This window comes from Athene cunicularia (assembly GCF_003259725.1).
Source record: "Athene cunicularia isolate RWA chromosome Z unlocalized genomic scaffold, athCun1 chrZ_part1, whole genome shotgun sequence".
NCBI classification, from domain to species: Eukaryota; Metazoa; Chordata; class Aves; order Strigiformes; family Strigidae; genus Athene; species Athene cunicularia.
In genome coordinates, this window is record NW_020799142.1 from 26,756,311 (window position 1) to 26,773,401 (window position 17,091).

At 44.5% G+C, this 17,091-nt stretch overlaps 1 protein-coding gene across 3 annotated transcripts in view; it reads right to left on the reverse strand.

The window, feature by feature from the left end:
- The window catches only part of DNAI1 (dynein axonemal intermediate chain 1), a 150,862-nt gene that overhangs the window by 54,282 nt on the left and 79,489 nt on the right, over positions 1-17,091 (reverse strand). For all 3 annotated transcript variants that reach the window (XM_026865439.1, XM_026865438.1, XM_026865440.1), the window contains 3 exons: positions 9,178-9,267; positions 4,430-4,517; positions 2,513-2,592 (listed from right to left, as the gene is read on the reverse strand). In XM_026865439.1, the coding sequence (XP_026721240.1) occupies positions 2,513-2,592; positions 4,430-4,517; positions 9,178-9,267 (258 nt within the window). The remainder of the gene's footprint in view (positions 1-2,512; positions 2,593-4,429; positions 4,518-9,177; positions 9,268-17,091) is intronic.

Genomic DNA, 17,091 nt, shown 5'->3' on the forward strand with positions numbered 1-17,091 from the left:
TCCTAAACAGCAAATAAGATATGCAAAGAGGCAGTTTTGCATTACAGAATCATATTAATGGAGAAACAGTTTGCGTTCTATGTAAAAGGGCAATAGATAGGTCTGTGTGTAATTGAAATAATGATTTATTGGCTTCAGAAACACTATTAACTAAACCACTCTTAAAAATTCACCCTAATTGTTCTGCAGCTAAAGGATTAACATATTATCATGCTCTTTGTGAGCATGTTTGGTCTCTGAAAAAATGCCTGCCTGAAATTCACTTTCCAATTTATGTAATAAATAATCTAAAATTCAGTCCACGTGCAGAGTGGCCCATGTTTGATCCCTGACTCACACAGCATGGAAGGAGTTTGTCCCTTTCACTCACTGTACAGTGGCAAGGGCAAGAGCAGCACACTCCTGCTCAGTGCAGCTACAGGACCCAAGAGCTGCCTGAATAGCTGTGGGACTGCCACTGTTCTCAGCACCTGAGCAGAGCAAGGCTCTGGGAGGCAGTCCACAGGTAGCTCCAGTAATGGGTTCAGACATGCAGCATTTCAATAAAGGGTGTGATGAAGTTTTATGGTAGACCTTGAGAGATGTCTGGAGCAGAAGTTGATCACAAAACTTCTGAAACTGCTTATAGCAAACTCTTGGGGAACGCTAAGTATGCAAGCACTCTTCCCCCTGTTTTTGTGGATACTGTGGAGGCCTGCTTGTGCTAGACAGAAGATTTCTCTTCCCTGTGTTAGCTCATGCTAACAGATGGAAGATTACCTCTTCCTACCCATGGGAACATCTGAGTTTTATAGGGCAGTGTTGCACAATATTAGAGTGGTTCCACTTTGTGCTAAGGCTCACCAATGCAGGAACATTTTTTGCTTACCAGTAACCCTGGCCAGTAAATCACTGACATCCACCACTCACCTAAGCATAGAGGAAGTTAAAACATGTGGATCCATACTGCCTTTTGATCTGGACTAGACACAACAGTACCCAAACAACTTGTACAATACCCAGGGTACCAACTCCTGTGGGTGACCAGCCAACTCAGAACATCTGCCCATGACAGAACAGATGCTTTGTAGCCTGAAACCATCAACAAAAAGCCATTGCACTACCTCACTGCCCATCACCCATCAGCCCAGCCCCCACACTTCTCCCACCTCCCTTCTGCACCTGTCTTGTCCAATGTAAGTGAGCACTACTCAGAAATCCTCCCTAGATACTGCCTGGCAGAGGGAGAGATTTCAATCAGCATCATCCCTTTGGAAAGGATATTTGTTAAGTCTGTCTTGCCTAAGTGATTGGTATTGACTTCAGAATACAATTTCCTTTGGGTTCCTTTTTTCTGTTTTGTTTCCCTTTTGCAGGCAGGACATGGGGAAGGAGCTTACAGCATCATCTAGGGAAGGCTGGATGAATCTGCTCTGCACATCAACATCCTTGCTGATGATCCATGCCCTACACTGGCGGGCTGTGGCTACAGTATTAACAAAGCCTCAGAGCCACCTCAGAGGAATGCTGTGCAAACCAATGAGCAAGCTGCTACTGGCCTTATTTTGAGGGCTAAATACAGCAGAGCTCAAAAATTCCTATTTTTAGCCTGATTTCTTAAGAAAACACAATGTCTGTTCTGTTGTCTGATTGTCTCTCCTCGCAAACAAATTTTGACCTCATGGGCAATTTCAGCCAAAGCTGGCTGCACACTGGATTTGCCAGTATTAAGATCTTACACATTCTACAAAAAAGGGATGGCTGTAGAGTGCAAACATCTGGGCAGTGCCCCCACTCTGGTAAGGGCAAGCAAAACTTGGCTGCTGCCCTCAGCACATGGCTGGAGCTGGCTGGTTGACAGCTCCCCAATGGCACTGGGCACCAAGGCTGCAGGACGGCACTGGAGTGGAGGTAGCCAGCACTGTCTGCAGGAAATCAAGGGTTATAGCATGGAGGTGGAATCACTGAACTAGGGACAGCATGGGGGTGATCAGAAGGAGGAAGTATTAGAGTAGATAGTGAGGAACTGGAGATAGGAGGGCAAGGAGAAAGTGGGACTGGGAAAAGGATCTGGGATGTAATTGTGGAAGTGCTGCATGAAACCAATCCAAAGGAAACAAGGCTTCATTAGCCTCATTGCTCATGGGATAATAGGTCTAAAAAGGAAAAAGAGATGAGATTTTTCCTGCCATTTCCCCATAGCCATGAGGACAGAGGATCAATGTCTTTTAACTTCTGCTCTGATCATAGGTAGTGCCTCACTTGCACAGCTGCAATCTGCAAAGCATTCTGGGATGCAGTTTGCAAGAAAAACGTTTCTACAAAATAAGGTCTTAATTGGGTCTGTGCAGACAACTCCCTGTGACCCTCTGTGGCTCTGTGCTGGTCCCAGGCTCACCACAGGGATCTGAGGGCAGGACCAGGCTCTGAAGTTGCACTTTGTTACTGCCTGAGCAAACAGTTAGGATGATGAACCCGAAAGACAAGCACAGGTCAGGGGATGTAAAACAAGGGACAAAGAAACCATTCTTACCTTATAGATCTTTCCCTCTTCAGTACCAACGAGAAACAAATTGTCTATCTTTTTGTGAAAATCAAACGATGTCCCGCTGCCTGTTAACAGAAGAAAGGTCTGTCAGACAGAGAACTGGTTCATCTGGCCAGCACACACTTCCCTGCCTATGGTACACACACACACACACTGCCAGCATTTTCAGAAGTGATTTATTAGCCAGAAGCTCCCAGAAGAAATTAGAGCCACCTCTTCTGCAAACACTTTCCAAGCTGTGCCTGTCCTCAAGACCTGTAATTTGTAAAGCCAACACAGAGAAAGGGAAAAGGGAATTGGAAGAACTGGAAGAACGGATTGGCCTGGGGTTCACTTCAGTAAGAATTTAAAATGCCTGGTGCAAATATAAGTGTTGTGAGGATCAGGCCTGCCTCCTATCGGCCAAGAACAGATCTTTTCTGTTTGTTTAGTATTCACGAAAATATAAATGGTTTCCTTTCCCATGCATAAAAAAGCCCAGAGAGGAAACACCACATCATAGCTGCCTGTGCCCTTTTCATCCTTAGCTCAGAAGCCATTTAGCAGGTCACTTCATTAAAGCCAATAGCAAAGGATGTGATTTGGGTAGAAATCTTCTGCCAGGCACAGAAGGATCCTCTGAACTTCAAAAGCCCCGAAATGAGCAACATTGTGAACTGTGTTTAAAACAGGTGTCAACTACAATAGGATGTGGCTCGAGGTTTTATGGCTTCTGCTCCTGAGGCAGAGGTAACACCATCCAAGAAAGCGAATTCACATGGTGATGAAAGAAAATGTCAGCAGGGTCCTTGAGCAGAATATGGGATGTCTGCTGAGTGCCAGAGCAACCTGGGGCTTTTGACCTGCAGGGACACCCAGAGCAATCATCAGATGACAAACAGGAACAAGCAGACAAGGCTCAGAAGCACATAGTTTCAGAGAACTTTCTGCAAAGGCAGCTGTCTTAAAGATTAACAAAATGTAGCCCTCAAAGGAATTGTTAAGGTCGTTTCAACCCTGTAATACTGTCTGCATTTTTAACATTTAAATAGATTGTTAAATATTCAAGACAAGTCTTTGAAAATTCATTTCCCAGTACCACTAACAAATAATACCAAAGCCCTTGGGAGTTCCGCAGTGTACTGCTTTAGCTGGTCTCTTGCAACTTATGTGGCAATGCAAACCTTGTCACAAACAAATTGTTCAGCAGTTACTAGCCCAGAAAGACAGTAATCCTTAAACGCAGAGTGAGGGCCTTCTCTGAAACCAGGCCACAGCTTAACAGCCAAAAGCAGGTGCAGTAGGATGATTAGGCGATTCCTTTCTGTGTAATCCAGGACCTCCAGAGCTGACTCATCCCATCCTATGTCAAGCACAGTGTGGTCAGGACGAGGGGATTCAGCCTAGAAGAACTGCACTCACTCCACTTTGTATGGAGGAAGCCTAACACAGTAGCTCAGAAGAGATGCTGTGCTTTTAGAGAGCCAAAACCTGATGAGGCACATCCCACCACTGGCTGGATAAGCTGTGCACCTAGGAAAGGGCAAAGGTTGCTTTTCATCTTGATTTGGCCAGTCCAGATGAACGTTTGGTAGGAAGAACAAAACTGTCTTAGTTTTGACAAATACAGGTAATGGCTGTGCCTCGTCCACATTGGGATATCCCAGTAAAATGGGCATTTTTAAAATTAATGTTAATCTTTTCCTGAAAGTAAAGGCAAGATGTAACCAGCAAAACTTGATTCAATTAATGGCTGTTGCTTCAGACAGACTTCGCCCTACTGTGTGATGAAAGCAAGGAGGCATAACCCTTCTTCAGCTCCTTTCCATCTCAACACCCCACTCCCAGTTTAATTCCCCAGAATGACTGATTAGAGGCTTTGTGTCAGTAATTAATCAGCATGGCAAGGACTTGGGCTCCTACCAAGCGTTTGCAGCTGCAGCCCCTCTGGCCCCTGCATCGTTGTTCCCTCTCCTGACAGCTTGATGACATCTGTATGAACCAGCTCATTCTGCAGGCAGAGGAGATTCCACATGAATAACATGCTTTACAGCAACAATACAGAGACATTCAGTACTTTGAAATGGCAAATTTTATGGAGGATTTTTAAAAAGCTATCCAAAAGTTGCTTAATGTTTCATGCTCACAATTGGCAACTTGCTAACATGCTATTTTGCATAAAACCTCCAGGAAACTTATGCTGTAGTGCACTGGAAGTGAGAGCCATGGCACTTCACTCAGACACATGCAACTGACCTGGAAAGCTTTAGGTTTCGGGGTCAACATTTTTGGGTGGAGGTTGACACTGTCAGCTTAAATCATGGTGTTAAGTGAAATCACCCTGCATGCTTTAAGATGGGTATTGCATATTGTCATGGAGCTAACTAAAATCCACACTAAAGGATAGTAACTTACCAACTTGCCAGTGTTTGCTTCTTACCATCTTCCCATGACCACCAGAGCCGCCTCAGTTCCCAATACTCAAACTCACAGGCTCTGAGATTCAAATAACAAGCAGCAGATCGCCCAGGGGAAAAGTACTCAACCTCGCTGTTATCAGCAGAGATCTAAAGAGCTCTCATTGCAGGCCACGGCACTGCTGTGCTAGGTGGTGTGTGAACACAGGGGAAAAAGGCTATGTCCCACAGAGTTTACAGTCGAGGCGCGAGACAGAAGGCAGGTGAAAATAGACACAATGTGGGTGAGCACGTGGAAACGAAGAGAGGGCAAAGATCCATTCTTAGACTAGCTTTGGGAATTAAAATACCACTGCAGAATGGAGCTGGCTGTGAATATAAGAATACCCTGGGGCTGATAAAAAGAACAAAGAACTAAAGATTAAATTAGTGAGCAGTGTGGGCTGAGGACTGGATGTTTTCATGAATCTGCAGATTTCCCACTGGAGCACTATGAGAACAAAACATAACTTCTTAGCTCAGTGAATCAAGCTTTAGCTGGAGCTTCTCTAAGCCCAGAGCAGGACTCAGGTGGAAAAAGAGATTCTACCTGGCAAAGTCAATCTCAGGGAATTGCATGTTAAGGAAAGTGGGAGAAGACCTTGTGAGCATCTGTTCAGTACTGCAATTCAAAGGGGACAGTGTTCTGTAAAACACTTATCATATTTTGGGAGTACAAATTTACAGAAGGTTCATGAAGGGTCAAAACCGCAAAATAATGGACTTCCTTCTCACTAATTTGCACTGCTGCACACCCACGTGCCCTGGCCTATTGATGGCAGCAACTGTGCTCTGAGAGAACAGCAAGAAGCAGGACAGACTCCTGCAGCCTACAGAGTCCCACCTTCTGTTAGTGACTGTTATTGCAGTATGTGCATTAAATCAAGTCTGATTCAATGGGTAAAGGCAGGAGTGGTGCTAAAAAAGAGGCCACATGTGCTGGTGTATGTGTGCAAGAATCGGAAAGAGCAGTGCCCAGAGCAGTCAGGAGCAGCGCATATTCCACGTGTCATTCACTGCCCATCCAAATAGGGGTGCTGGTGGGCTGGTGGGAGCATAGTCAGGACATGCTGAGCAGGTACTTGCCTCTCTGCTCAGGCTCCTAGATCTGCCCACTTTCCAGAGAGCATCTGCCCTGTCCAAGCAGGGACAGGCTGGTGGCCACCTGAACCTGGTGTGAAGAGCAGCTTTGCAGGTCTCACCTGATGACGCTGATATACCCAGTGTGTCTAACAGAGGTCAGACACGTGATGTGGGCAGGACCAGAGATGTGCTAGCACATTTACTCTCTGCTCTGGTAGGAAGGCAAACCACATGACACCTTCCCTCTAAGTGCACATCTTCCTGCAATCTTTTTCTGAAGATGCCTCCCAGGACCTCCACCTGGCCAAGGCCTCTGCAGACAGATTCTGTAGATTCTGCCTTCACAAAGGATCTTACTCAGGCAGACTTCCCTATTGTGCTGCTTTTATTTTGTACCCAGCTTCGCAGTCTGGAAAATGCATCTGTTCCTGGGGCTGTTTGTTGCCAGAGCTATTCGTATATTCCTCTGGGTAAACAGACTGTTGACAGTGTGGCCTTCCAGGAATACTGAACAATAATACGTTGCTTCTGCCTAACAATTTTAAAGCACTTGTAAGGATTAGTGAATTAGGCCTTGCATCTGCCTGTTTCCATTTAATTGTTATTAGCCTCAAGTGATGATGGAGGCCCAGAGCTGTTAAGTAGTTTAGCTCTAGGTCATGTACAAAGGGTGAATTATGGCTACTGATCAAATCTGGGATAGTTGAGGATCAGCCTGAGCGGCAGTGCCAGGCTGCATCCCAACCGGTTCTTTGATTTGGCTCTGACAGCTCTCATTTTTGATAGGCGACGTGCACCCAAGGTGGGAGGCTAAAGTCATCTGGCTGCAGAAGTCCTGCACCATTCCTCGCCTGGTCATGATAACCCAGAACCAATCCAAAACAATAGCCTAAGCACACACACCACACGTGCAATCTCATTAAGTTTGTCCACAGTGATTGTGCCCATTTCTAAGAGAGACAACCACTATGGACAAGGCAGATCAACTGTCCCTCGCTAACAACTCTTCTATCCAAATTTTGAGCGTGGCTTGCCAAATATCCAGCTGGGAGTAAGAATAAATTTATGCACTTTCTGCTCTCAGCTTTGGAAGTGTCAAACAGCTATCAGTGTTTGAAGAAGCTTTACTTTTGGATAGTCCTGTCAAAAAGATTAACGAAGCTCTCTTTCATTTATTCCCCATTTGCACTATGGATTTGCAAAACAGAAGACCTCTGGAGTCTCTTCAATTTTATTCTAAATAGAACCCAGAGATAGCTCTTTCATAAAACTGGAATTCAAGCAGATTGTCCATTTCTCCTTGCTGGGTACAAAATCACAAAAACCAAATTCCCTTTCATTCTGTTTCTTGCTTTCCTTATTGAACCTCTGTCAAAAAAAACACCCCAAACCAGACAGCACCTAAAACTTTGCTGTTTTCCATCCCTGCCTGCTAAGTATATACCAGCTCTGGAAATTTCAGAGGTAACTTCACCTCAAAAAAATCTTAAAACAGTGCTTTTCACATCAGTATGGCCAAGTTTATAACAGAATTGCAAGAAATAAGTAGAAATGACATTGTGTTAAGTGGATGCAGGTCTTAGGATTCACACCAAAGATGCTTAAGTAGGTATATCTACATGCTCAAGGGACAGAAAGAAAACCAGTTTACAATGTGTGAACACAGTTAAGCACAGATGAAACACAGAAATGTTGCAAAAGGCCCTCTACCAGGTGAGCTGCCATCAGAGTTCATCTGCAGACTCTTAGGTTTTCCCAGTCGTGGCATTTCTCTGAAGAGGCTTAACCCAGTGTTTCTTGCCTCCTAAGTGGAGCAGGCTAAACACACTCAGCTGCTGAGCTCAGCTGATAGGTGTAACATGCCAAGTCACCTCAACTGGAAGTGTTTAGCTGTAGGAGTGTATTACTCACTTCAACATAAAACTTTTGGGCATTTATATACAGGGGATAAAACAGGAGCTGAGTGCTAGGACGTTAGGCTGTCCCTGTCTAGGGAGCTCTGAGAGCTCTTTAGGGAGAGGGACTTGGGACATGCTTGCAGGAGGGACTTTTGTGTCTAAAGCTGCATGTATGAACCTGGAGGAGTTTATAAAATAGAGCTTAATAATCAGTGCCATCTGCATGTAGCTACTGTGTTAATTAGAAAAGGCTCCCACTCCTGAAGTGAACCTGGGACTACGATTTACATATAATGTTAGACATGAATCCCTGCCCATGGCAGCAAGGCCTAAAATTTTCAGGACAAGCCTTGAGTAACTTGGTATAACAGGTTGAAAAAATGAGCATCCAAAGATGTAAAGAAATTTCTTTGCTTGCTGGGGAATAATGAGACAGCTGCTTCAAACTCATATTTAGGGCAAACTCAATCTTAGGGCAAAAAAAGATTTTGAAATCTCCAAAATGTAAAATCAAATAGCCAACAGAAAAAACACATGTTGAGATCCAGAGACATAAATCTAAGGGTCATTAGGGATATTAATGATAAGTTTCTATCAATATATGTACTCCAAAAGAAAAAAGTGATCAAAGGAAGGGCATGCAAACAAGTTAACATAAGTTGTCTTGGGTATGAGCCAACAATGTCATGGTGGGGAGAAGCTCTCTACCTGTCTGATTAAATGTTGCCATCCCACCAAAAATGAGAGTTTACTCTGTGTTGCTTTGGCCACAAGGGAGAAGTTTGTATCATCCCCCTTCCATTCCTAATTGCAATCTGTAGGGAAGCATTTTCAGGATGAGAGTCTTGAAGCTGGGCAAGAAAGCAGATTATTCTGCTCTGTCTCTGGGTGACCCTTATGGGACAAGGAATGTTTCAGAGCAAAGACCAGTCTTGAATTCCTGCAGCTGCAAAGCAGGAAAATGAGCTTTTGTACTCAGGCCCGTGGAGTGCTACAGGTGCAGGTAGGATGGTTAGGTCCTGAGCAAAGGAGTAAGCTGGTTCTACTTATTTCAGAGTTTAACATGGAGCACCAGACACAGCTGTGACTGCACTTGTAATCTTTTGCTGCCACTTCTTTTAAACTTGGCTCATTATATATAAAAAAAAAAAGAAACCCAAACAATGCATCATTGCACTTTGGAGGCAATAGGTTATAATTTGGCTGTGAAAAGAAATTGCCACGTACTGTTTACCTTAACTAAAGTCCATGAAACAATCCGCCCATCTGAGGAGACTGAGAAGAAGTTCAAATTGTTGTCCATGTCATCCTTCTGCCACTTGACCTTAAAACAAGAAGACAGTCCCAGTCAGCACAGGGTTCTCAGCATTAGCAGGACAGAGTCCCATGCCCTCCACAGGGTCTTCTGGAATCCTTCCTAAAGAGTAGCTGGTTTCCCCCCCAGAGGCTTGATGGTGCCTAGCACATCTGAACACCCTTACCTCCACAGGCCGTTTCAGAAGTGCTCCCAGCACTCCTGTCACTCACTTTCCTGAAGGATGCTCCAGAGAGGGGGCAACCCACACCTGGGGACTCTGCACCTACCCATGGCCATCTCTCCCAGCAGCGACAGAAGTACTGCCATCAAGAATGGGCCTTGTGAGGTGTCTGAACTATGCAATGCTCTGCACTACAGCACAACACCACCCTAGAGATCCCTAAGACATCTCCAAATATCCACGGTACCACAGAAAGGTCTCCGAGACACCTGAGTACATCACTGACCCTGAACAAACTTAACACCTTCCATTTGACTAATTACTCCAAGTGTAGTGCCACATGGGCTACCCTTCAGCCAGACAACCTCAAATTAGCTTTCTGTCCCTATGTGGGGTGCAGACAAGCCCTTGCAGGCACCGTGTGACATGGGTCCTTAGGGCACTTATGTTTCAAGGAGATGAAAACATCTCCATTAAAATTGAAATCCTCCCTACATCTTCAAGGCATCTGTCTGCCTGGTAAGGAGATTTGCCTTTTGACTGTGACAGCTCAGCAGGAGAGATTAGAACTCAGATAAATGGCTTACAGTTTAGAAGAGACATTTCAGTTAGACCAAAAGCATTAAGAGTGCTCGATTCTGAGATCTAGGAATTCAATCAGACTGAACAGGAAAGGATGACTTGTCACTGGGCCTGTCAGCACACACTCCTGTGGGCATCTGTCAGTTCAGGATGGGGACAAGCACTTCAGCAGGTTCTGCTGAAGTTTTCAGAGGTATATCTGTTCCTGTCCAAGCAGTGCACCAGATGCATTTCCCTAAATGTCATCCCATAAATATGATGAGTGGGCATGATTATCCTAGAGCTTACCAAATACTCTATCTATGGACAGCTATTTATCTGGTACCTACTCCAGAAAACAAGCAGCATTCTCAATACTTTAATTACACAGATTGGGTATTCTGATGATACTTCCTTGGGAAAAACAGTTAATTCTGTTTTGTAAAATTGTTTATACTGTGAAGTTCTACAGACCATGAAAATTCAGCAAGAGACTCAGCTAAGAGTAATTAAACCTCTAGTGAACATGTTTCCTACCTAGAAAAGACTAATCTGAGGAAGGAAAAATAAAATAGAAAAGGAATCCATCTGAGAATACATCAGAATTCCAGTTTCATGTCCATAAGGTGCAAACGAAGAGTTTTGAGTGGCATATACCTTTGAACATCCTTGCACAGAGAAATCGTAAGTCTTCAACTGGAACCACTTCTGCTATATGGCATTAAAGGAATGGAGTAATTCAATATGTCCCAGAATAAAATGGTTAATGATAAAAAGACAGGTTCAACGGCACATATGGAGAACAGTGATTTCCAAGGCTGGCCATGATGCACAAAATGTGCTGGGTATATCTATTCCAGGAACATCTCCCTGGGATCATGAGCTACTGCTGACAATGACGGCCACCAGCAGCTGCTTCAGATGAAGGGGTTGGTGCAGTGAGGAGTTTTAATCTAAAGTGAGAAATGCAGAGTTCAGGGGAACTGGTTACAAACACATGCCCAACTTGTCTCATACTGGGCACAGAAAAAGGGTCATGTTTCAAATTAGAGATTTTTAAAATGCCACTCTAAAATTGTCTGACAAAAAGATGTTTTTATTTGTATGTCCAACATAATGTCTGCTCTAACTCATGTTATTTCTTTTCAATCTACTTTCCTGAATATTTGGGATAAACTTTACACTTCCCAGCCCACCTCTAATGCAAACTGACTTTGCTGGAGGTAGGGGAAGCTGTTTCTCAAGACATTATCTCCTGTGAAAACACTGTGGCAAGATTTTGCCATTTAAACCTGGGAGCAGTTTGCACAAAGGGCTCACGTATCCTCTACTGGAACAGGACTACATAGCAAGAAAAGGGGATCTCCAGTACCTGAAACCTGCAGTCTAAACCCATCAGTGCCCTGAGCTGCATGTAGAAGACAATGCAAGTGACACATACCTGTACTGTAGTCATCCTGAAGTCTAGACCCACTATCCAGGTTGCATATACAATGCACACACTAGGAACAGAACTGGTCCAGACCCTCTCTGAAGGGAGACCCCTAGCTTGTCCCTTACCAGAGTGTACGTCCAGGCACTCATTAGTAAGCTCTGTTCGAGCTGTGCAGGGGCAGCTGCAGCTGAATTCCTTCATCTGCTCTTGCCAAGCACAGTGTAGACATTTTTCACCCAGGCTAGAGCCAAGTGACAGCTCATCACACCAGTGGAAGAAAACACATGGATAGAGGCTCAGGAGCTGGAGTCCACCCCAATCACCCTGTGCAGACACAACTCCTTAGTCCTCATGTATACATTAAAACAACATGTTGCAGGAAGCTCGTCTGGAAATGACCGACAATGTAGGTGCTATGATGAACTCGTGGGATTTTTTTCCCAAGACAATCCCTTTCAGCATTCCCCAAGTGAAGAGTTTTTCTCCAGGGTTTTCCCACTCCACATATCCTCTCCTTGATGGAGATTTATTCAGGTTTTCTACTATTGGTACTCAGTTAAGTGTCCCAACTACTTCTCTTCATCTGTTACACAGACAGGTGGAGTCATAAGGCCCCAAAAGCAAGTAGGCTGATTTGCTTGGGGTACTCTTGCTCTTACATTCAAAGCAGTCAGCAGTACCTGAGTTAGGTATGTATTTTAGACAGCTTGAACACAGTTCCTCAAGGGCATCAGGATCTGCCCTCAAATGACTGTCAGCAGCTCTCAGTGACGCTAACTTGAATTTCAGAAATCAGAAATTGGCACTTAGTACTTTCAATTTTCCTTCAACACCTCTGACACCTTAATAGTGTTTGTGATCTTTTTTCTCCTGATCTCTGAATCCCATAAATGGTTATTAGAGTAATTAGCCTTCATGATACTGCAATCAAATGGGGCCTCTGCTCAGAACTGGCCTTTTCTCAGCTCCCAGAGGCCCGTGAGCATGGCACAACCTCCTGTCATTAGCAGTATCAGTGCTGTGTGGGGTGGGGCATTTGACAAGAGAACCAGGCAATTGTGTGCATAGTAGCAAGAAGTTAATTCTTTCCTGAAGCATGTGATAATCAACTCAGGATTTTGGCTGCATGACACAATTCACAGAAAAAGTTCAGTTATGATAGAGTAAGAATAAAGAACCACATGAGAAGGAAAGAATGTGTAAGCAACAGAAAGGAGACAAGTAAACACAGAGCAGCAAGTCATTTGCTGTGTCTGATCATGATGGGACCTGTAATAAAATCAAGGATCTGCTGCTATTTTTCCTGGGTGATCTTTAACGTGACTCTTGTTGCAGTGCAAAACTGGTGTGTGAAACTCATTGCTGCTAGAAGAGCCTACTAATTTTTGGTTGTTATTTCTTAAGGGCTGTTTATTTATAAAGAAGTTGAGACTAGTCAAACCCCAATTTGTTCATAGAAAAATAAAGATTACAACCTGCATGTTCCCCGCTATGTACAACAGATTAGCAGGGCAATAACCCATCCACTCCTAGCAAGGGAATACTACCATCTTTGTCTATGGCAGCTAGCTGGTAATGGCTCTTGTCCAGCAGGAGATTAGACCATTTATCCAATCTGATTTGAAAATTCCCATGTTTCTGATGTCATTCTTGCAAAAGAAATAATGCTTGATCAGTTTTCATGGCATGGAGACTGTTAGTCGCTCGCATTGACAAAATACAATTGGTCAAAATCATCCCGGTCATGAGGCTGACTTAAGCGCTTTGCAGACAGCCACAGGCAGGATCTGCCTGCCTTTGTTGTAACATGGACACCTCCTACTGCAAACACAAATCCCTCTGGCTGCCCCTCGGCTTGCCAAAGCTCAGCTGTGGGGTGCCACATGCAACACATGCACACTGACTGATGAGCAATTCCTTCCCTTTCTATTAATTATCCTTCAGGAAGCCCTTTACCAGCCTGGTGTATCATGGCCCTGCTGACATCTTCCGTAAGTGAAATAAGAATGTTTTTGTCATCCACTGCCTAAAAAACTGAATAAAGTCTGCCACAGACAGAAGAGGACAGACAAATGCATTATTAGATCCCAGGTCACCCATACAAAAACTGGCCAAGTAAGATGCTCAGATGACTCCAGCAAGAAAACGACTCCTTGAGCTGCTGAGGAAAGTCCCTGCAAGTTCCTTCTAGTGCCAGCATGGCAATCAGTACAGTCCTAAGCAAAGCCATCATGGCATTGCAGGGTTTGGAGGGACCTGAATCTATATATTCTATTATATTATAAATATCTATTCTGCTCTTAGGCAGGATTAGACACACCACTACCAATTGGTGACAATTCACATAGGCTCTTCTCACAAACCTCCAAAAACAGGCACTCGCAACCTTCCTGTAGATACGTCAGTGCTTAACTGGCTTGATACAGGACATTTCCTTTACCACAAGACAAGCCCATTACTCCTTAGCATCTCCCCAGTGGACACAGAGAAAAATGGTTTACCCCCCTTTTTTTAACAGTCTTCAAATGGGCAAGAAAAGGTTGTTGTGTTGCTGCTTCTTTCTCCTTTTTCTCAACTCAACAAAACCAACTGCTTCAACTATTGTTTCCAGGTCCTGCTCTTCAAGGCTTTACCATTCCTAACCTTCCCCTTCAGCCCTTCTCTGCAGCTGCAAACACATGGTACAGGGCCACCCCTAGGCACTAGTAGACAGGAGTTACAACATTCTCTATCTTCTATTTTTGCTAATAAATCAGAATGACACACATCTTTGTGCAACAGTATTCCATTGCTGACCACTGGAGGTGATCTGTTACAGTTTCCCCTTCTGGCACCCTGCTGCCTAACCAGTCATCCACTGTTTTGTATCTGTGCATTTAATTTTCCCTTTCTTAACACAGTATTTCTTCTTGTCTTTATTGAATTTCATCAAATTGATTTTGGGCCTTTCTTCCAATTTATCAAGATCATTTTGAACATAATCATGTCCTGCAAAGTGCTTTGTCCTCCCCAGTGGGCTTCCCTATTCTGTAATTGGAGTTGTTAATGAAAGTATTGACGTAAAGAAGACCAGGACTGACAGATGGAGGGTCTCACTTGAAGCATCTTTAGACTGACAGCAAACTCTGTATAACTGCTATTTGAGCACACTGCTTGAGTCACCTAAGCAGCCTCTTTATAGTGATTTTACCTAATTCATATTTCTCTATTTTGGTTATAAGAACATCACTGTGTGAGCCTGGATCAAAAGCTTTAGTCAGGTCAAGATGGATAGAGGTGATAACCTTGACTGCCTCCCCCTTCTTCATGAGGCCCATTTCTCTGAAACAAAAGAAAGAAAAGAAATTATACTGGCTTGACAATTTATTCTGGACAAATCCATGTCGGCTCTTCTGTATTACCTTATTATCTAGACATTTACAAAAAGTGTTGCCATTTGTTCCAGTGTTTTTCCAATCATTCAGATTAGTCTCGCAGGTCAGTAATTCCCTGGGTCCTATCCTACCATTTTCCTCCAGATGTTTTTTTACTTCTTCTGGCCTTTCAAGATCTTTTATCCTTTTCATGGCCATGCTTGTCCTACAGGCCAGAGTGCAGCCTGATGCACTGCTGAGCTATCATCCACACTTTGTGAGTCCCTGTGGCTGGTTTGGGATGTTTCTAGCCTGGGTGAATTGTCCAGATACTGGTTTCTAGGCTCTGGTACCCTGACCATGCCACTGTCCCTCCTACATGCTAGGACAGTCCCTTTGAGGAAAGCAACTGCAGAAACCCATATGCCAGACATTGGCTCTAAAGCATTGTAGGGAGAGGCACTCGGAAGACCTTGCGATGTACGGGAAGAATAGGGAACCAATCAAACATGCCAAAGAATGTTACCAAAACACAGCCATGCTTAAGGTGGATCCCTTTAAGGAGCATATATAAGGCAATTGTGCAGCTAATAAGTTGGACAAGTAGCAACCATCATATTGGTGTCTGTGCTTTTGTTCCTGCAAAGGTTTTAACCTCCTGCAAGGGTTAGCTGTGATCTGAACACCACATTTCTGTGGCTTAGCAGATAGAAAAAGACAGCTAATGCCTTACCACAACAAATGGTGACCCTGACATGATGGCAGTGGTGATTTTAGTGTGCGGACCGGTGGCGGTCGGTGGCACGTGGCAGGAGGTGACGGAGCTCCACGCAGGACAGGAGACTCCATGGCGCACCATGGAGGCCACAATCAAGGGATTTAAAATATGGGGAAGACAGCATAAGACGTCTATGAAGTCGAGCGCTTTAAAAGCTATGCTACAAAGCTTATTAAAGCTCGGCATTTTGGCCGAGCCGATGGATTGCATGAAGTCAGAGCTCTGGCCTTTAATAAAAGCTGATTTAACAGAGCAGGTAAAATTGGGAAAACCAGAGTACTTGATGACTTGGGATAAGGCCAATGCATTGATGCAAGCCACCCAAGCCGAACAACATGCATCTAAGGATGCACAGAGGGGACCGCAACGTTTCTCAGAGGAGACTACTCAGACGGAGGAGTCCGCGGGGTCCAGCAGTGGTCGGGGCGCGCAGTATGGAGATGGCAGCGGTGGCCCGGGGCCCCCCGAGCCCCCCGCGCCACGGGGCGGCCGCCTGTGGGTGAGCCCAGCACCGCGCTCGGCCCGCCCCCCTCCCCCGACAAAAGCGGCACTTTTTTCACAGAGAAGGTGCTGACGCTGTCATGCAGCACTGGCTTTATATGTTCTTAATGGAGTCTTCGTATCTGTAATATTTGCCATTTATGTAGTGTCAGTAATGAGTGTGGGGGACGCCTTTGTGTGGTTGTGTGATTGTTCTGCGTGTGTGAGACGCAGCCCAGCTGCAGCTGCAGCGAGTCATCGGTGCTGCTGTCTGAGCTCAGTGTTCTAAGCGTTACATGTACAATACCTCCTCAAACGGGAGGCAGTAATTCTGTGTTAATTGTTGTCTTGAATTTAGGTGCGTGCTCTGCGGGGAGAGTGCACCTCTGTACCATCTGCCTGACGGAAATATTGTCAAAAGATCATCTACAACCTTACATGGGTCATAGATGCTGGTTATGAAGAGGAAAATCAGAATTATGGCCTGAAACCCTGTGTTCTGTAACAAAAGGGTCAAAAGTTGTTCAACTTGCTTATTTTACTGCGGTTCCCCCTAATAGTATACCGAGAAGCCTCAGTTACTCAGGATTTGGATCAGCAGGTACCCCTTAAATATTTTAGGCTCAGACAGTGACACAAGATTGACTTCTAGTAAAATGTACTCTCACTAAAGCTAAAGTGTCTGTTCCAACAACAGAAAAGGGGAGATACACAGTATCAATCTACACCTCACAAAAGGCTAAATAAGGCATTATATGTCATGAACTTTTAAACATTCCCCTGTCTCACAGTTGCCACTAGTATTGTGTCATTTCTCATCACAGATACCAAAGCAAAGCTCAAATGTTAACAAAAACCTAGAAAGGGGTAACTGGGAAGGATCATTTCCTTTAATAAACTGGGGAAGAGGTTATGCTTGTGTCTTCACAGGTCACAGTCCCTGGTGATTACTGGCAAGGTGTGTGCAACCACACCTGAGGCGTGAGAGGCAGCCAGCACCCAGGAGCCAGCTGTGGGTGCTGTGGGTGCCCTTGTACCAAGTGTCTGCAATCTCTTCGACTGA